General features: G+C 38.3%; 1 protein-coding gene across 1 annotated transcript in view; it reads right to left on the bottom strand.

Annotated features, from left to right (window-relative positions):
- LOC133641693 (pleckstrin homology domain-containing family A member 5-like) overlaps nt 1–21,898 on the bottom strand; it is a 283,765-nt gene that overhangs the window by 39,420 nt on the left and 222,447 nt on the right. The window contains 5 exon segments of the mRNA XM_062035630.1: nt 536–616; nt 700–747; nt 11,319–11,402; nt 13,210–13,284; nt 13,286–13,691. Coding sequence (XP_061891614.1) covers nt 536–616; nt 700–747; nt 11,319–11,402; nt 13,210–13,284; nt 13,286–13,691 — 694 coding nt within the window.

Below are 21,898 nucleotides of genomic sequence, written 5' to 3'. Positions count from 1 at the left end.
ACTTGTGGAGTTATGTACTTAACAAAAAAAGGTGAAATGACTGAAAACATGTTTTGTATTCTAGTTTCTTCAAAATAGCCACCCTTTGCTCTGAAAACTGCTTTGCACTCTCTTGGCATTCTCTCCATGAGCTTCAAGCACACCTGTGAAGTGAAAACCATATCAGGTGACTACCTCTTGAAGCTCATGGAGAGAATGCCAAGAGTGTGCAAAGCAGTAATCAGAGCAAAGGGTGGCTATTTTGAAGGAAATAGAATATAAAACATGTTTTCAGTTATTTCACTTTTTTTTGTGAAGTACATAACTCCACATGTGTTCATTCATAGTTTTGATGCCTTCAGTGACAATCTACAATGTAAATAGTCATGAAAATGTAAAAAAACAGACTGAAGGAGGTGTGTCAAAACTTTTGGCCTGTACTGTATTTGTTTTGGCTTTACACTTTTTGTGTAAATTCAACTACAACGTCATTATGTACCCCCAAAATTAATTTTCCGTCTTACAAAAAAGAAAAAGTGATATAATGGTGAGTCACCTTCTCTCTGTACAGCTGCTGAAGTTTGTCTTCGTGTGACCTCACTACTTTATCCTGCTCACACAATTGGCTCAGCTTGTCCTGAGAAGAGCACAATAGAAAAGTGAAGGCCATTGAGGTGCAGCTCAACATCGCGTACCTTTAAGAAAGAAGAGTGAGCTCACATCAATGTCAGCCTCTTCCGGCATGTAAGGGTGTTCTTCCGGACTGAGCTGTCAAGGAAGATCACATCATCAGACACAAACACGACACGTCATTAGAAAGATTGACATGACTCTGTGGGAAACCAGTATAGCATCATTTTTAAAGCTCTCATTTTTGCCTTAGACATTTTTTTTATTGGTAGGAACTAAAATTTGAGTGAAACCGGAGGAGTTTGCAAACCTACAGTGGGGGTACGCCAGTACAAGCACACAATGATTATGTTTTATCATCCACAAAGTATTTGTCTCCGTCAGCACAACACAGTGGTTTATTAGAAATGCAAGGTGACATGTTGCCAACGGGGCTGACTAAACAAAAAAAAATATTGACCCAAAGGATTGTATGGGTTCGTTGTTTAATGCTTACACCAGACCTGGGTATTCTGCGGCCCGCGTGAGGCCAATTATAAATTACAAAATACATTTTAAAAAGTATCTATGTCGAGTGTGCAATGCAACGGTGCTGCTTTTGTTTTGAAAAGCGTTATTTGTATTACTTCCGTGTGGACGTATGCGCGTGCGTGATTGTGAGTGAATGTGAACAGCTGCAATCACAAATTACAAAATAAAGTTGGAAAAACATCTGTCGTGCGCGCAATACAACTGTGCTGCTTTTATTTTGAAAAGTATTATTTATGGCCGTGTGTCCGTGTGTGACCTGCGAGTGAAGGTGCACATGCAGCGACAAGTGATGCACGGTTTACACCCGAGACGCTAAAAAGAGAAAAGTTGATGAGGAATGGCGTGTTTTCAACAAGACATGGACTGCCGAGCAACGTTCCCTCTAAGGTGCGCGCCTGCGCAATTGCGCACTGCTCAAGCATCCGCTGCGCGCGGCAAATATATGCCGCGCACCAAATCAAATCCCATCTGAATTCTAAACAAAATAAACACATTTATTCTGTGTAATTTTGCAATGCAACTTTGAGTGACAGTGACAACAAGCGGCCCTAACGGTGTTCGTCAACACCGTTCAATTGAACACCGTTCAATTATTGTAACGTCTATCGAGATGCTTCGAGGACAGGAATTATATCGATCACTTTATTGAGCAAAACTGTTTATATTCGGACATAACCACACCAAAAACATGAATAAAACACTTCTATCTCGAAAAACTAGCCATTTTCTGCCGTACAAACCAGGCCAAAAGCAACTTGTCATCTGTCACCAACACGCATACCACTAAACCACTGGTGCGTTTATGGCCACACAAAAAGTCGGACAACTCAAACACCACACAAAGTTACACTATGACTCCTCAGTCATACGTGTGCTTATTTTACTGTCATTTATTATTAATGTTCATTTATTTATATTAGTCATGGAATGCTGTTACACACACTATGTTGAAGTATTACTATTATTATTAATTATTATTATTATTATTATTATTTATCTTACGGTATATATCAAAAATAATATTGAGCAAAATTTAATTGAAATATTGTCGATGTGGCCCTCCAGCAGTGCTCGGGTTGCTCATGCGGCCCCCGGTAAAAATTAATTGCCCACCCCTGGCTTACACGGTAAGGACCTGATTATATAGAGGTTTGCGGGTATGGAAACACATGCAAACCAGTTAGCACACGCAAAGCTGATCTATTAAAATGTGTGCAAAGTGGATTGCGCCTGTTAAGTGAGCAGAATAAGGCGTGCAATCCATTTTGCTTCTCTGTCTTCATTAATATGCAAAATATACCAAATTTTCCACTGGATTATAAGGCGCATTAAAGGAGTCATATTATTACTATTTTTTTCTAAATGTAAAAGACTTCCTTGTGGTCTACATAACATGTAATGGTGGTTCTTTGGTCAAAATGTTGCATAGATGATGTTTTACAGATCATCTTAAAGCCGCTTTCGGACAGTCTGTTCAGGATGTGCCGTTTTGTGGGCGGTCTTATTTACGTGGCTCACCTTCGACAGCGTCTTCTCCCCGTCATCTTTGTTGTAGCGGTGTAGCGTGCAAGGACGGGGGTGGAAGAAGTGTCAAAAGATAGCGCTAACTGTTTTAATGACATTCAGACTTTACTTCAATCAATAACAGAGCAGCATCTCCTCATCCGTGGCTCACTAGTGCAACAACAACGCCGGAAATGTGTCCCGTGAAAAACCCTTCCGACCGGAACTCTCTAATAACTAAAGTTCCTTGGGTGAATAATGTAGACTCACTACACCGGTATGTTTTAGCACTTTCATGACGAGTTTACTGACAGATATAAGTAAGAACTTTACACTACTTTATATTGGAAATAGCAACAGGACAACAAGAAGGTAGAGAAAAAGTAGAAGCTTATCGACTACGGTGTTGGCACGGACTACAAAGGCCGAAGCGCGCAAATTTTCAGGACTTATGCAGATCCTAAATACAGATCAGCAGATAAAAAAGTAAAAACATGTTTTCAGTTATTTGACCTTTTTTTTTTTTTGTTAAGTACATAACTCCACATGTGTTCATTCATAGTTTTGATGCCTTCAGTGACAATCTACAATGTAAATAGTCATGTGGATTGTCCGAAGCTTAAACAGGCAACAAAAGTAGTTTAGTACAACAAATTTATTTACCCATCATCAGAAGTGCAGGTTGAATTAAGTTGGCCGTGCAGACAGACCACATGTTACTCCGTAGCAAACAAGACACACACAAGCCAAAATCACTCTCGAGTTCCGGTCTTCTGCCATTTTTTATATGTCTCTTGTGCGTCATTGTTTCTTATCGAGTGCGTCAATGTCTTTTATCTAGTGCGTCAATGTCTTTGTTTTCCCTATCTGTTCCATAACAACTCGAATCCTTTAGACAGTCAACACATTCTGTAGACAGGTTGGCACGACTTAATATTCACTTTTGTCCCACTGGCACAGAATAGAAGAGAAATTAAATGAGCGTACATTCTTATTAGACATGCAATATAGGTCAAAGGTCAGAAATTCTACTACAATAGTCATGTGAATAAAGAAAACGCAATGAATGAGAAGGTGTGTCCAAACGTTTGGCCTGTACTGTATATGATTTAAGTGTTTAAATTATGGGCAAGCATTTCACATAATTCCGTAAAAATAAAAAATAACTGTTCTTGGATAACATCTGTATATTTTTGTATTGTTTATGTTTAAGTACCTATTTGGGCACTGTTTAAACACCGGTATCGTTGAGTTTGAGTTTTTTTCCAACATGCATGCATACAACATGATACATCACAATTTCCAGTTTCTCTATTCAACATGTTGGAAAAGGAGTAGGAAGAAGCAGAGCTTATTTAATCCTACCCCTTTTCCTTTACATAGCAGTTGCTAAAAATTTTGTTCACTTCCTGTTCTCAATTTATTCACAATATACTCCATAAGTAATCACAATAAAAATAAATAGATAATCATTAGTGAAGTAAGTTATATTTCATATGGTGAGATAAATGAATGGATGGATGAAATAAATTCAGAATGTTTATCATGGTTCTTCTTCTTTGTACTTTGTAAACACTTTAGGTTTGAAGAGTTTCTTGAAGTGGATCATATTAGTACATTGTTTGATTTCTTTGCTTAATCCATTCCATCATTTAATTCCACATACTGATATACTGAAGGTCTTAAGTGTTGTACGTGCGTACAAATGTTTTACATTACATTTTTCCCTAAGATTATATTTATCCTTATATATCTTGTTCATTGTGTAAATGATAGCCAACCTTGGCCGACTATCTACAACTCCGGACAGTCCAATAAATCAAATCGTCCTTGATGCCTTTTCAAATCCACTGTGCTGGCTGAGTGAGTCAAATTAATTGCATCTAGTAATGAGTTACCGTCCAAAAATGGACTTCACACTCAGCTTTTCTCGGTTGTGTCATATGGCAGATAAATTAGGATGCGAGAATATTCCCCACACAACATTCAGACTCTCACATTGAGCAGAGTGTGACAGAGTGAAGAGAGTGACAAACTGCGAGCAAATAACAGGTGACAATGCAGCTGTTGCCCGGGCTAGTATGTTAATGGATGCAGACGGGTGAGAGATTGGGTTGGGGCACTACTTAGCAAGGGTGACCAGACATTCTGACCACCCTGGATATATCCACATACTGGGAGCAACAAAAGAAAAATGATCCAGGATTTCATGATCTCAATCGGCATTTATCATGAATTCAGCTTTAGTGGAAAAACAAGTCAGACATGCACCAGTGCAGGGGTCACCAACGCGGTGCCAGCGGGCACCAGGTAGCCCGTAAGGACCAGATGAGTAGCCCGCTGGCCTGTTCTAAAAATAGCTCAAATAGCAGCACTTACCAGTGAGCTGCCTCTATTTTTTAAATTGTATTTATTTACTAGCAAGCTGGTCTCGCTTTGCCCGACATTTTTAATTCTAAGAGAGACAAAACTCAAATAGAATTTGAAAATCCAAGAAAATATTTTAAAGACTTGGTCTTCACTTGTTTAAATAAATTCATAATTTTTTTCACTTTGCTTCTTATAACTTTCAGAAAGACATTTTTAGCGAAAAAATACAACCTTAAAAATTATTTTAGGATTTTTAAACATATATACCTTTTTACCTTTTAAATTCCTTCCTCTTCTTTCCTGACAATTTAAATAAATGTTCAAGTAAATGTATTTTTTTATTGTAAAGAATAATAAATACATTTTTAATTTAATTCTTCATTTTAGCTTCTGTTTTTTCGACGAAGAATATTTGTGAAATATTTCTTCAAACTTATTACGATTAAAATTCAAAAAAAATATTCTGGCACATCTAGAAAATCTGTAGAATCAAATTTAAATCTTATTTCAAAGTCTTTTGAATTTCTTTTAAAATTTTTGTTCTGGAAAATGTAGAAGAAATAATGATTTGTCTTTGTTAGAAATATAGCTTGGTCCAATTTGTTATATATTCTAACAAAGTGCAGATTGGATTTTAACCTATTTAAAACAGGTCATCAAAATTCTAAAATTAATCTTAATCAGGAAAAATTACTAATGATGTTCCATAAATTATTTTTTTTATTTTTTCAAAAAGATTCGAATTAACTAGTTTTTGTCTCCTTTTTTTCAGCTGAATTTTGAATTTTAAAGAGTCGAAATTGAAGATAAACTATGTTACAAAATGTAATTGTCATTTTTATCGTGTTTTCTCCTCTTTTAGACCGTTCAATTAAGTGTAAATATCATTAATTATTAATAATAACATAGAGTTAAAGGTAAATTGAGCAAATTGGCTATTTCTGGCAATTTATTTAAGTGTGTATCAAACTGGTAGCCCTTCGCATTAATCACTACCCAAGAAGTAGCTCTCTCTGACCCCTGCACCAGTGGATACTTCATTCAGCTGCATCCCCCTGCTGCACAGTGACCTTCCGGTTCACCAAGACCGGTACTCTCAAGTTATTTTGAAAAGCAATTTCCAAAGTGAACTGTGCCCAGCCCAAAAAAAAAGGAGCCGGTGACATGTACAGCACTTAGTGGAGCGCACACATTGTACTTCTCACTTCCAAGTCATGTTCCTATCGCCATGACTTTCCATTGGAGCACAACAGTCAAAGCAATGAATGGGTTGGCACTGGTGATACAGACAATACGGGGTAGACCAGTCTTTCAGATGCTGTAAGGACTTGGACAGGAGCATTGCAAAACATCAAAAAAGGAGGAAGAAACGAAACAGCCAATGTGAAGATGAGGCGAAGCAGCAACGCCGCCTTGAGTTGGCCTTACTTGCTGGTAAAGTTGAGGCCTTGGGGCCGAGTTCTCAATCAAAGTGTGAGTCATGACGATTAAAGGGTCATGTTCCTTCATCTAGTCCAGTGTGGAGAGGAGCAATCAATAGTCAGTTTAGAGCAGTGTTGCGCGACAAAGACAACACTAACAACGTTTTTGCCAGCATATCTGGCATTAAAACAGACACACAGACGCGTATAGAGAAAACAAGTCGTTATATACCAAAGAAGACAGAGACAATCCTCTGCTATTGCAGTTCATCAGGCAATGAGGGGTAGGATACAGTAACTCTACACTCTGTAGCATATTGATTAACTTGTAGATGCTTCATTTTCTGTTCAACTAAAAATACTGTCAAGCACATTACAATAGTAATATTGAATCTTAATATTCAGGCATTTGTACCAATAAAAATAAGATTAAGCGAATACATGATTGCCTTAATAAATTGCAGCTCTTCAGACAAACAATTCTATGGACAATGGAACCCATTTAAGTCCACACCCCTCGACATAACCATTTGCCAGAGACATATGAAGAATGGGCAATTTTTAAAGATTTTTTTTAACCAAAAGCAGTATGTTTCCATCAATTTGCTTATATTTCTACGTTGATTCTTGTGTTTTACTATAATATTTGATACTCCTAACAGTTAAGCTTCCATACATGTGCAAAGCATTCTTCCAGTGGCTAACAATAGAAAATATAAAAACATGGGTGCATTTTCTTAGTTCCTGTGGTAAAACCCAGGTCAATGTTGGCATGCTTTTATTCTGAAGCTTACTTTACACTGAACAGGGGATCCCTGCATGCAGGTTTTAATGCTGTGTAACTCGGTAGTAGTTATGTTGCTGTTTTAACACAGCTTATGACAGGGGTCACCAACGCGGTGCCCGCGGGCACCAGGTAGCCCGTAAGGACCAGATGAGTAGCCCGCTGGCCTGTTCTAAAAATAGCTCAAATAGCAGCACTTACCAGTGAGCTGCCTCTATTTTTTAAATTTTATTTATTTACTAGCAAGCTGGTCTCGCTTTGCTCGGCATTTTTAATTCTAAGAGAGACAAAACTCAAATAGAATTTGAAAATCCAAGAAAATATTTTAAAGACTTGGTCTTCACTAACTGGCAAAGAAACAGATAACAGATTTGGTGTCCAGTTCAAAGTGTGACATGATTTATTTAAAAATTTGAGAGTTGACTTTTGTATTTTACATGAGTTATTATTTGTACAAACATGGTGCAAAGTAATTCATGATTTGTTAAAAAAATGTTAGTGGCTAGCTAGTTAAAATGGGATATTGTGATTTCACAAGACTGTCTTAGAAGTGATCATTTGAAAATGTTCAATTTGAAAAATGTGCACTTGGAGAAAATATAAAAATAAAGTGTTGCATATTGATATTTATCTGTTTCTATATATGTTTATTGTGAGAAATCATTAAGAGGATCAGTGTTTCCACAAAGATAAACATCATTAATTATTAAAAATAACATAGAGTTAAAGGTAAATTGAGCAAATTGGCTATTTCTGGCAATTTATTTAAGTGTGTATCAAACTGGTAGCCCTTCGCTATAATCAGGACCCAAGAAGTAGCTCTTGGTTTTAAAAAGGTTGGTGACCCCTGGCTTATGATGATAATTTCAACAACACGACATAGAACAAATGTCACAGGTGCAGTCGTCTACACTTGCAGCAAATGTCAGAAGACCTCCCGCAGATACACCATTGTCTTCGGAGACGCCAACTAATACAGCACGTCTACATAAACGGATCAAATTTTGATAGAAATGCCCCGTTTGATCTGTCATTTTAAAGCAGTTTGCCATTTATGTTGACGTGGTTTTAAGCAGGATTTTTAGTTATAAGAAGAACATGAAGGCTGGGATTTGAGTTGACTATAGCTATGTGCACATTTAATAGGATGAAAACCCTAACCGGAATAAAAATGCTTTATGTAAACACGTCATTCGGCATATTCTGACCCGATCGCACACGGAGCAAAATGTTATTCCGATCGAGACGGGTGGTTTATGCCGAAAGTCATTTGGATTGTAGTGCTTGAAAACACATCTTCGGAAATTCGGGTTGAAATTATCCTTACTGCGCATGTCTTTGATGTCAGCTTTACTGGTGGTGGAGCGAGGACTAAATGTAGTAGTCTTTGAATGAAGCGATCGACTTGCTGCTGTCTCCCCCCATTCAACATGTGCAGACGTAGCGTTATACGCTGCAGAGTTTGTTGATTAAAAACGATACTAGCAAAAACAAATGTATGCGCTGGAGTGACATGTGTCGGTGTAACAATAAAAGAAGGGATCAAGTTGTCGTCTCAACGAGCTGTTTTATTCACGAAATTACAGCTACTCCAAGTGCTAACAGCTAGCCTCAGACAGATACACAGAATGTCGTGACATAAAGGCGCACCGCATCCCGTTTAATATCACAACACAAAAATCACAGAACAGCTTCATTTCAAAACGAGAGGTAAAACAAAAGTAGTTAACAGACGGGAACAATTATAAATAAAGTGATAATGTGGGACAAGCACAAAGGCATGTTTGTTTACATTAGACTTCACTGCTTTTCCAGCATTTGCAGTGAGCAAACTCGTCAAAAAGATAACGCCACAGCACAAATAGCAACACACCTTTCTGTTCATGTTAGGTTCTGCGCATGTCAAAGTAAAGCATTCCGTTTGAAGGTGTGGTGCATGAAAATGCATGTCATAATCTGATCGTTCTTTTTTCAGGGTCCATGTACACAGTAACATTGTAATCTAAATTATGATCAGATGACATAAATGTCGTCCATGTTGTCTACTGACACCGGCTGACCTACATGAGCCAAAACTGAGTTTTGACATCTTAAAGATGTCCTGATTCTGACTACACTACCGTTCAAAAGTTTGGGGTCACATTGAAATGTCCTTATTTTTGAAGGAAAAGCACTGTACTTTTCAATGAAGATTACTTTAAACTAGTCTTAACTTTGAAGAAATACACTCTATACATTGCTAATGTGGTAAATGACTATTCTAGCAGCAAATGTCTGGTTTTTGGTGCAATATCTACATAGGTGTAGAGAGGCCCATTTCCAGCAACTATCACTCCAGTGTTCTAATGGTACAATGTGTTTGCTCATTGGCTCAGAAGGCTAATTGATGATTAGAAAACCCTTGTGCAATCATGTTCACACATCTGAAAACACTTTAGCTCGTTACAGAAGCTACAAAACTGACCTTCCTTTGAGCAGATTGAGTTTCTGGAGCATCACATTTGTGGGCTCAATTAAACGCTCAAAATGGCCAGAAAAAGAGAACTTTTATCTGAAACTCGACAGTCTATTCTTGTTCTTAGAAATGAAGGCTATTCCACTAAATTGTTTGGGTGACCCCAAACTTTTGAACGGTAGTGTACATTTAACTATATTACATGTGGCCAAAACCAAGTTAGGCTTGCCAATGACTTAAACGGGTTCCACTGTATTGGACTAACAAACAAGGGCTATGCAACCATGCATTACCACACCTGTGAGTCCAAATACAAGAGAGTCCTTTGGAGATGATGAGACAGATCATCATTCTAGCATCAGCAGCAAAAAGAAGAAGATTGACAGGAAATGAGGCACATTGTGTATTTATTTCATCTTTTCTACTTGAGTTGATGTCATGAACATACAAAGACAGTCACAGAAGGGCCCGTTAAGGAGAAGACAGGAGAGACTTGACTTCAGTGACAACTACATAGGACAGCTGGGCTTTGCTTGTGTCACAGCAGCTTAATATGGCTGCACAATTACTCTGAAGTGATGGCAAACCCTCTCTCACACCCCGCTGACCTACATGAGCCAAATCTGAGTTTTGACATCTTAAAAATGTCCTGATCCTGATTTAACTATACTACGTGTGGCCACAACCACGTAGGGCTTGCCGATGGCTTTAAGTTTCATTCCCTGCTAACATCTGCCTAGACTCTTTAGGGAAGTGAAATAATTTAATCAACTGCTTGCCCTACTAGAGTGGCTCTAAAGTTGGATTAGATTTTGTGTAGCTAATGCTTCCTATTACGAAACAACCTTCCTGTATTAGGATGCATCACGAAGGTGGGAGATGGATGACAAACTGTAGACACCACACAATAACAAACATGCCTGCGGAGGAATCCCTCGTGAGGGCTAACCTTTGGGTTGTCACCGTCCATGTTTAGTTGCGTAAGCTGCGATAGAGTGTGCTCCCGGATACTGTTAAACTCTGCCTGCTGCCGCCGCAGCTTTATCAGAAGCAAAGTCAGTTCCTCAGGCTGCAAAGGAGGGAGGGTTGTGTGGGACGCACAGCCATTATCAAGCAGGGGCAGCGTAGTGGGAGAGGAAAGAAGGAGAAAACACACGAGGACAGCAGATGCATAAAGGCTACCAGGGACTGACTTTCCATGCGGTTCACAACTAGGAGATTAGCCAGGGTGTAGGCAGCATGCATACTCCCCACTTCCATCCAAGACAGAGAGACCGCTCAGTATTCATGACGCCAATCAGTTCACACATTACCATCACCGACTTTGACGTCAATTCCTGAACTGGCTAAGAGTCGTGACGGGCAGCGTCTTTCAATCTTCACTGACGCGAAGCGACTAAAGTCAGCTCACACTTAACCCGATCACTTGCAAAAAGAAACCTTCCGTCTGATTATGTGATTATTAAGATTTTGTCACAAGGTCATCTCGGAAAAATCAGACACAGCGGACTAAAGGGAGGGAGGAACCTAATAACAACCCCAATACTAACAAACCATGCTTGAACCCTTGATTTATCACAACAGTGGTATCTTATTTACACAGTGCAGACACAGTAGATAGCAATACCAAATAATTAAGACTTACTGTTTTTCTTTGGAGAGACTGGGCAGTGACAGTCTGGACTGGAATTCCTATGGGCATTGACCTTCTATCGGGTGGATAGACATACTGAAAGAGACAGGAAATGATACAAGAAAAAACCTTAAATTCATTTCCTGAAGAGCTGGTTCACTCCAAAAACACAAAAGACAACATGAGTTATTCACCCAGAATGTACATGACAATAAAGAATGTGGGATTTACAATATTAACTATGATGGATAAAACACTGAATATTGACAACATATGAACGTCACACCCCCTCTTGATTCACATATTTTACAATCAAGCGAAGTGATATATTACTAAGCTTTAGAACTTTGTTGTAAAAACCTCCTTCCACGTCTGTCCCTGACACCCGCATTTCATGCTGGCCGCTCTACTCCGGCGGGCCAGATTGAAAAGCCTAACGGGCCCAGGTCTGCATTAAAGGAAACAACGCATCGGTCTTTCCTAGTCTCCCACCGTGGTTAGAGTGAAGCAAAGTGCTACATACGCTTCATCATATTCTGGTACGGCAAAAGAAGCCTGTTCCCTGCGGTCACACGCGTCACACTCAACCCCCAGGGGGACCCGCCCCACTAATATATATATATTTTTGAAGGAAAAGCACTGTACTTTTCAATGAAGATAACTTTAAACTAGTCTTAACTTGAAAGAAATACACTCTATACATTGCTAATGTGGTAAATGACTATTCTAGCTGCAAATGTCTGCTTTTTGGTGCAATATCTACATAGGTGTATAGAGGCCCATTTCCAGCAACTATCACTCCAGTGTTCTAATGGTACAATGTGTTTGCTCATTGGCTCAGAAGGCTAATTGATGATTAGAAAACCCTTGTGCAATCATGTTCACACATCTGAAAACAGTTTAGCTCGTTGCAGAAGCTACAAAACGGACCTCCCTTTGAGCAGATTGAGTTTCTGGAGCATCACATTTGTGGGGTCAATTAAACGCTCAAAATGGCCAGAAAAAGAGAACTTTCATCTGAAACTCGACAGTCTATTCTTGTTCTTAGAAATGAAGGCTATTCCACTAAATTGTTTGGGTGACCCCAAACTTTTGAACGGTAGTGAATATATATATATATATATATATATATATATATATATATATATATATATATATATATATATATATATACATGTATATAATACATTAACAATATATTTTTTCCACATAAGCTGCAAAAAAATATTATATTTTACTTTAAAAACTGGCAGCTCAGTCACCAGAATTTTACAGTAAAAGCAGTGTTTTTTTTTACTGCATATAAAATATAAAACCTGGAATGGAATGGAGAAACATTACCACTGTTTTTAGCGGTAAAATTCAAGCAACAGAGCTGCCAGTTTTTTTTTCAACCGTAAAATCTTCTTGTTTTAATGTTTTTTTTTTTTTTTTTTAATGTTTTAGTGTCTTACTGTATATGGGGAAAAAAACAGTACCAAAGTTGATTTTACGGTAAAAAACCCAGTCGGTGGAATTTAACCGTAAAATCTATTGTCAATTTTACAGTCTACAATTTGATTAATAATATGTTTTGAAATCATAAGTCAAGCAGATATTTAGGTACAGTATTTATCTTTATTTTAACAAAAAATATTTTTGGAATACATGATAATATTGAATGTTAGAAGATATGCAATTGCATGCAGTACATGATTTTTAATGTCAAAAGGGTAAAAACAAATATTTAGTAAGACAAGATTAAGCATTTTATTAACGCATATTATTTCCAGGCTTTCGCGGGCCACATAAAATAACGTGGCGGGTCAGATTTGGCCCCCGGGCCTTGAGTTTGACACCCGTGTTATAAGGGATCATAAGGTTTTTGTTACATGGAGAAGACCTTATTCCGTACTCCACTAACCTTGTGCATTGGTTGCCTCTGCCGCCTGTCAATACTCATGTCTCTTTGGTAGAGAGGAGAAGCGATTTCCGAGCGGGGCGCTGCTCATGTTGTAGGACCGTGCCTGAGAGTAGCCACCGTACATAGATAGGGATCCATGCGAGGGCGAAGGTGGAATGGAGTAGCTTGGCGCAGCATGCTCTGAAAGGTTGATCATGGTTTTGGGGCTTGCCAAATGGCCGTAGGTCCCTGGCGGCCTGGTGTAGGCCTGTCGTTGCTGCCACTCGTACAGCTGCCACATGGTATCGGTGCGCATGGAGCGGCGCTTCTCAGCCATCGGAGGACCCAGGACTTGCTCGTACAACGAGGGTGAGATACTGCAGATGCTGTCCCGCTGTGCCATGCTATTTCTGGGCATGCTGCGGTAACCATCTCCCAAATGAGGCCCGTAGGGCATCCGATGGTTTGGCATGTTTCTAGGGAGCGTCTGATAGGATGTGATGCTGTGGAAAAATAAATAAAAGGTCAGATTACAAGAGGTGTTTTTACAGTATACAGTAGGAGTGACTGGCGAGGGAGTAAAGTATAAAGTAGTATTTCATAAAATGTAAATACTGTAAAAAATGTACAGTATTTTTCGGAGTATAAGTCGCACCGGCCGAAAATGCATAATAAAGAAGGAAAAAAAATACAAGTCGCACTGGAGTATAAGTCGCATTTTTTGGGGAAATGTATTTGATAAGACCCAACACCAAGAATAGACATTTGAAAGGCAATTTAAAATAAATAAAGAATAGTGAACAACAGGCTGAATAAGTGTACGTTATATGAGGCATAAATAACCAACTGGTATGTTAACGTAACATATTATGGTAAGAGTCATTCAAATAACTATAACATATAGAACATGCTATACGTTTACCAAACAATCTGTCACTCCTAATCATACTTGCCAACCCTCCCGTTTTTAGCGGGAGAATCCCGGTATTCAGCGCCTCTCCCGACAAACTCCCGGTATTCAGCCGGAGCTGGAGGCCACGCCCCCTCCAGCTCAATGCGGACCTGAGACTGAGTGGGGACAGCCTGTTCTCACGTCCGCTTTCCCACATTATAAACAGCTTGCCTGCCCAATGAACGGAGAAGTTAAACAGGACAATACTGCCATCTAATGGATAGCCAACGGAACACTGAAATTCAAGTATTTTTTTTTCTTTCTATGTAAATAAAATTAATATATATATATATATATATATATATATATATATATATATATATATATATATATATATATATATATATATATATATATATATATGTGTGGGAAAAAAATCACAAGACTATTTCATCTCTACAGGCCTGTTTCATGAGGGGTTTTCCTCAATCCTCAGGAGATTTTAATGGAAGCATTCACATACCATGGTTTATATAGGGCACAGAGCGGGTGGGTACAGGCAGGCCGTTCTGTGCCCTATATAAACCATGGTATGTGAATGCTTCCATTAAAATCTCCTGAGGATTGAGGAAAACCCCTCATGAAACAGGCCTGTAGAGATGAAATAGTCTTGTGATTTTTTCCCCACACATACATATTACGCTCTACCACGGTATCGAGCACTATTTTTTGGATAATCTAATTAAGACATATATATATATATATATATATATATATATATATATATATATATATATATATATATATATATACATATATATACATATATATATATATATATATATATATATATATATATATATATATATATATATATATATATATATATATATATATATATATATATATATATATATATATATATATAGCTAGAACTCACTGAAAGTCAAGTATTACATATATACATATATATATATATATATATATATATATATATATATATATATATATATATATATATATATATAAGAAATATATATGAAATACTCGAGTTGGTGAATTCTAGCTGTAAATAACCACGCCCCCGACCCCCCTACCCCCCGCGTCCCGATATTGGAGGTCTCAAGGTTGGCAAGTATGCTCCTAATCGCTAAATCCCATGAAATCTTATACGTCTAGTCTCTTACGTGAATGAGCTAAATAATATTATTTGATATTTTACGCTAATGTGTAAATAATTTCACACATAAGTCGCTCCTGAGTATAAGTCGCACCCCCGGCCAAACTATGAAAAAAACTGCGACTTATAGTCAGAAAAATACGGTATTTTGATTATGGTCTACCAGTGTTACTTCTGTGGTGTGTATATATACACGTATAGGCTTCCCTCAAAAACACACATTTGATCTCTTGTAACAGAAAGGAAGTTACGTCCATCATTAGGGGTGCTGGGGGGAAAAAAAAGATTCACATCCGAATCCCGACTCCTATTTATTTCAATCAGATTTGACATTTTCAAGAAACGATTTTTAAAAAACGTTTTTTTAGGCCAGTATATACAGTACGTCATATGTAACGTGTACGTTGTTAAACCTCACACCCAAACTCTTTATAAGATCTTGCGCTGGACACCATGTTTACAATCCGGGCTTTTAGCTCGACTCTCATTCGGGGGACCAAGCCTCCATGGGGCCCTAAGCAAAATTTGATTTTGGGGCCCTCTATTTCTGCCAATAATATTGATTGTTGATCATTCACACACCTACTATAAAGTCATTGCGGCTCTGGCAGTATTCTATTGTCAGCCTGGCATGTCTTTACAAATGACATGTCATTTATAAAGATATGGGGGTGGCCCAGTTAAGAACATAAATAATACCAATGAATGAACGAATGATGTCCAGAGTGCCACATATGGTTCCTAATCTTAAAATGTAGAAAACATTCAGCTACAAGCGTGGCCTGGGGTCGAACAGTCCAAGTGATAAAGCTTTGTATTTACAGTAAAAGTGTCATCTTGTCTCATCAGTCTTGTACATATTAGTCTTTAATTACTAGTTTATATTTTTAGTTCATTGTTCATATTTAATGTTTACTTTGTACAAAGAGAGCGCAGTCTACTGAAGTTAAATTCCATGTGTGTTAAACATAACTGGACAATAAAGCTGATTCTGATTCACTTTATTATTTTTGGTAACAAAAACCTGAAACAGCAATGTGCAAAAATAATTCGTAGTGCAAGAAAAACAATAAAGTGCAACAATAAAATCACTTAAATATATATAAGAAGGAACAAATTCAATTGTACAAAAAACAACATAATTAAATTAAATATCAAGCAAATACTTAAATAATATTAATGAACAGAGTTACCAGAAACAAGGTAACATAACGGTTTATAAACAAATATAAAGTTACTAAATATTAAAACTATGTAAATGTACATAACGATGTGCAAAAAATTTTTGGGGAAAAAATCAAAATAAACTACCTTAAATTAAGGTCCTTAAATAAAAAATAAAATGTTTTTGTTAATTGCTTTTGGGGGCCCCCTGGTGGCCGCGGGGCCCTAAGCAAGCGCTTAGTACGCTTATGCCTTGGGCCGGCTCTGCGGGGGACCCAGGTTCGAGTCCCGGGCGAAAAGGAAGCAGGAGCTGGACATGTCAGGTTACCGTATTTTCCGGACCATAGGGCGCATCAGATTATAAGGCCCACTGCCGATGAATGGTGTATTTTAAAATTTTTTTCATATATAAGGCGCACCAGATTATAGGGCGCATTAAAGGAGTCATATTATTATTATTATTTTCTAAATGTAAAAGACTTCCTTGTGGTCTACATAACATGTAATGGTGGTTCTTTGGTCAAAATGTTGCATAGATGATGTTTTATAGATCATCTTCAAGTCGCTTTCTGACAGTCGCTTCATGATGCGCCGTTTTGGGGCTCACATTCGGAAGCTTATCGACTACGGTGTCGGCACGGACTACAAGGGCGGACGCGTGCAATTTTTCAGGACTTATGCAGATCTCAAATACAGATCAGCAGGTACCAGAAGTTTTCTTTTGCATAATATTGCGAAACAAAACACCAGGGGCCGTACTTATCAAGCTTCTTAGAATTACTCCTAAGAAGTCTGCTAAGAGTTGACTTAAGAGTAAATAAATTCTTTGCTGAAAGCTGTTGTAAGGCGCACGGTCGAGTTTTGAGAAAAAAAAAATATTTTAAGTGAGACTTATAGTCTGGATAACACAGTACACGTTTTAGCTGCCAAAAAGAGCTTTTGTAACCTGTAACCGTTTAAAAAAATTATTTATTATAATTTATATATTAAATGATATATTGCGAGAATCGCTTAGAATCGAGAATTCTGAATTGACTCAACACCTCAAAAACCGTAATTTAATTAATTTATGAGTTAGAGTTATTTTGACTCAGTCATCATGAAGTTTAATAAGAATGCAAATACAAATCTAAAAAAAAAGGTCATTTCTGAACAAAGCAAATTCAGATGTTGAACTCTCTGCTGTTATGAACTTAAAAGGGAACTGCACTTGTTTTTGGAATGTTGACTAACATTCTTTATGAAAAAATATATTTATTTTGTGTGTAGTCTGAATAGCGAACCAAAGCGAGCAAGAAGAGGCTAACAATGTAGCTAATGGCAGTCATATATCCCACTTATAGAAGCAGTTAAGTCCCATCTTAAAACTCATTTGTATACTCTAACATTCAAATAGACCCCCCTTTTAGACCAGTTGATCTGCCGTCTCTTTTCTGCTTTGCGCCCCCTCTCCTGCGTGGAGAGGTTATCAGGAGACCACAGATGAGGCGCTAGCTGTTCAAAGTCGGGACCCGGGGTGGACCACTCATCTGTGCATCAGTTGGAGACGTCTCTGCGCTGCTGACCTGTCTCCACCCAAGAGGATCTCCTGCTGGCCCCACTATGGACTGGACTCCCACTATTAACTAGATCCACTATGGACTGGACTCCCACACTATTAACTAGATCCACTATGGACTGGACTCTCACACTATTAACTACATCCACTATGGACTGGATTCTCACACTATTAACTAGATCCACTATGGCCTGGACTCTCACACTATTAACTAGATCCACTATGGCCTGGACTCTCACACTATTAACTAGATCCACTATGGCCTGGACTCTCACACTATTAACTAGATCCACTATGGACTGGACTCTCACACTATTAACTAGATCCACTATGGACTGGATTCTCACACTATTAACTAGATCCACTATGGACTGAACTCTCACACTATTAACTAGATCCACTATGGACTGGACTCTCACACTATTAACTAGATCTACTATGGACTGGACTCTCACACTATTAACTAGATCCACTATGGACTGGACTCTCTCACTATTAACTAGATCCACTATGGACTGGACTCTCACACTATTAACTAGAGCTACTATGGACTAGACTCTCACACTATTAACTAGATCTACTATGGACTGGACTCCCACACTATTAACTAGATCTACTATGGACTAGACTCTCACACCATTAACTAGATCTACTATGGACTGGACTCTCACACTATTAACTAGATCCACTATGGACTGGATTCTCACACTATTAACTAGATCCACTATGGACTGGACTCTCACACTATTAACTAGATCCACTATGAACTGGACTCTCACACTATTAACTACATCCACTATGGACTGGACTCTCACACTATTAACTAGATTCACTATGGACTGGACTCTCACACTATTAACTAGATCCACTATGGACTGGATTCTCACACTATTAACTAGATCCACTATGGACTGGACTCTCACACTATTAACTAGATCTACTATGGACTGGACTCTCACACTATTAACTACATCCACTATGGACTGGATTCTCACACTATTAACTAGATCCACTATGGCCTGGACTCTCACACTATTAACTAGATCCACTATGGCCTGGACTCTCACACTATTAACTAGATCTACTATGGACTGGACTCTCACACTATTAACTAGATCTATTATGGACTGGACTCTCACACTATTAACTAGATCTACTATGGACTGGATTCTCACACTATTAACTAGATCCACTATGGACTGGACTCCCACACTATTAACTAGATCCACTATGGACTGGACTCCCACACTATTAACTAGAGCTACTATGGACTAGACTCTCACACTATTAACTAGATCTACTATGGACTGGACTCCCACACTATTAACTAGATCTACTATGGACTAGACTCTCACACCATTAACTAGATCTACTATGGACTGGACTCTCACACTATTAACTAGATCCACTATGGACTGGATTCTCACACTATTAACTAGATCCACTATGGACTGGACTCTCACACTATTAACTAGATCCACTATGAACTGGACTCTCACACTATTAACTAGATTCACTATGGACTGGACTCTCACACTATTAACTAGATCTACTATGGACTGGACTCTCACACTATTAACTAGATCTATTATGGACTGGACTCTCACACTATTAACTAGATCTACTATGGACTGGATTCTCACACTATTAACTAGATCCACTATGGACTGGACTCCCACACTATTAACTAGATCCACTATGGACTGGATTCTCACACTATTAACTAGATCCACTATGGACTGGATTCTCACACTATTAACTAGATCCACTATGGACTGGACTCCCACACTATTAACTAGATCCACTATGGACTGGATTCTCACACTATTAACTAGATCCACTATGGACTGGATTCTCACACTATTAACTAGATCCACTATGGACTGGACTCCCACACTATTAACTAGATCCACTATGGACTGGACTCTCACACTATTAACTAGATCCACTATGGACTGGACTCCCACACTATTAACTAGATCCACTATGGACTGGACTCTCACACTATTAACTAGATCCACTATGGACTGGACTCTCTCACTATTAACTAGATCCACTATGGACTGGACTCTCTCACTATTAACTAGATCCACTATGGACTGGACTCTCTCACTATTAACTAGATCCACTATGGACTGGACTCTCTCACTATTAACTAGATCCACTCGATATCCATTGGACCGGTCACCCGGGAGGGGTCCCCACATCTGCGGTCCTCTCCAAGGTTTCTCATTGTGCCCACTGGGTTGAGTTTTTCCTTGCCCTGATGTGGGATCTGAGCCGAGGATGTCGTTGTGGCTTGTGCAGCCCTTTGAGACACTCGTGATTAAGGGCTATATAAATAAACTGACTGATTGATTGGTTATAAAGCGCTCAATGAAAACATATTGCTTAAAATGACCAAAATACGTAAATATTACATGTAATTATGAATGTGTGAATTAGAAAAAACAAAAAAACATGTTCTTGTCTCACAAAGGATTGTAAATGATAGGCAAAATTCCAACAAAATGCAGTTGCCCTTTAAGTGTTTTCTGATGCTTGCTGTCTGCAAAACTATTATATAGGATTGAATCTTCTCCTGTGAATTATTATTTGAAACAAACATTTTTAAATGGCTAAACACAAGAAATAACTCATTGCTTAACCTTTCTGATGGAGAGCCACGTCAAAGTTGTGCAATTGACAAAATGTTACTTACTCTGTTGCATTTTCTTTCAGAAGAGAGTTGAGTAGATCTTAACTTTAAAGCCATACAGACATTTTAATCTGCGTGGAATCAGGTGTATTAGGAACAAAGAAAACTAAGAACAAGGTTTTGTGTTTCTGTCTCTCTTTGGTCAGTGGAAAGAAACAAAAAAACAAAGGTTTGCTTTAGCATGGGTTCACAGTCAGTCCAGCTGGCAACAAGAGTTTCCATGACTATTTCCAATCAGATTTGGCATTTGTGCGTACTGTACTGGTTTGTACCGCGGAGCAGCATTGAGCAGTTCATGGACAGGTCGGAATTAGAGCAATGCTGCAGATGACATGTGGTTGAAGTCCAAAAGTAGAAACGAGTAGGAAAGATGTGGAAGGAAAGATGGTGTGAAGATGTATCTTCATCACAGGTGAAAGTAAATAGAGGACATTGTCCTAGCTTGACGGCTTGCACTTTCACTTTCACTTTCACTTTCACACACACACACACACACACACACACACACACACACACACACACACACACACACACACACACACACACACACACACACACACACACACACACACACACACACACACACACACACACACACACACACACACACACACACACACACACACACACACACACACACACACACACACACACACACACACATACAGTACAGGCCAAAAGTTTGGACACACCTTCTCATTCAATGTGTTTTCTTTATTTTCATGACTATTTACATTGTAGATTGTCACTGAAGGCATCAAAACTATGAATGAACACATGTGGAGTTATGTGCTTAACAAAAAAAGGTGAAATAACTGAAAACATGTTTTATATTCTAGTTTCTTCAAAATAGCCACCCTTTGCTCTGATTACTGCTTTGCACACTCTTGGCATTCTCTCCATGAGCTTCAAGAGGTGAAATGGTTTTCACTTCACAGGTGTGCTTGAAGCTCATGGAGAGAGTGCCAAGAGGTAATCAGAGCAAAGGGTGGCTATTTTGAAGAAACGAGAATATAAAACATGTTTTCAGTTATTTCACCTTTTTTAGTTAAGTACATAACTCCACATAGTTTCGATGCCTTCAGTGACAATCTACAATGTAAATAGTCATGGAAATAAAGAAAACACATTGAATGAGAAGGTGTGTCCAAACTTTTGGCCTGTAATGTGTGTGTATGTACACTACCGTTCAAAAGTTTGGGGTCACCCAAACAATTT

The sequence above is a fragment of the Entelurus aequoreus genome, linkage group LG24, assembly GCF_033978785.1.
Source record: "Entelurus aequoreus isolate RoL-2023_Sb linkage group LG24, RoL_Eaeq_v1.1, whole genome shotgun sequence".
Taxonomy (NCBI): Eukaryota; Metazoa; Chordata; class Actinopteri; order Syngnathiformes; family Syngnathidae; genus Entelurus; species Entelurus aequoreus.
This window is presented reverse-complemented; position numbering and strand designations above follow the sequence as displayed.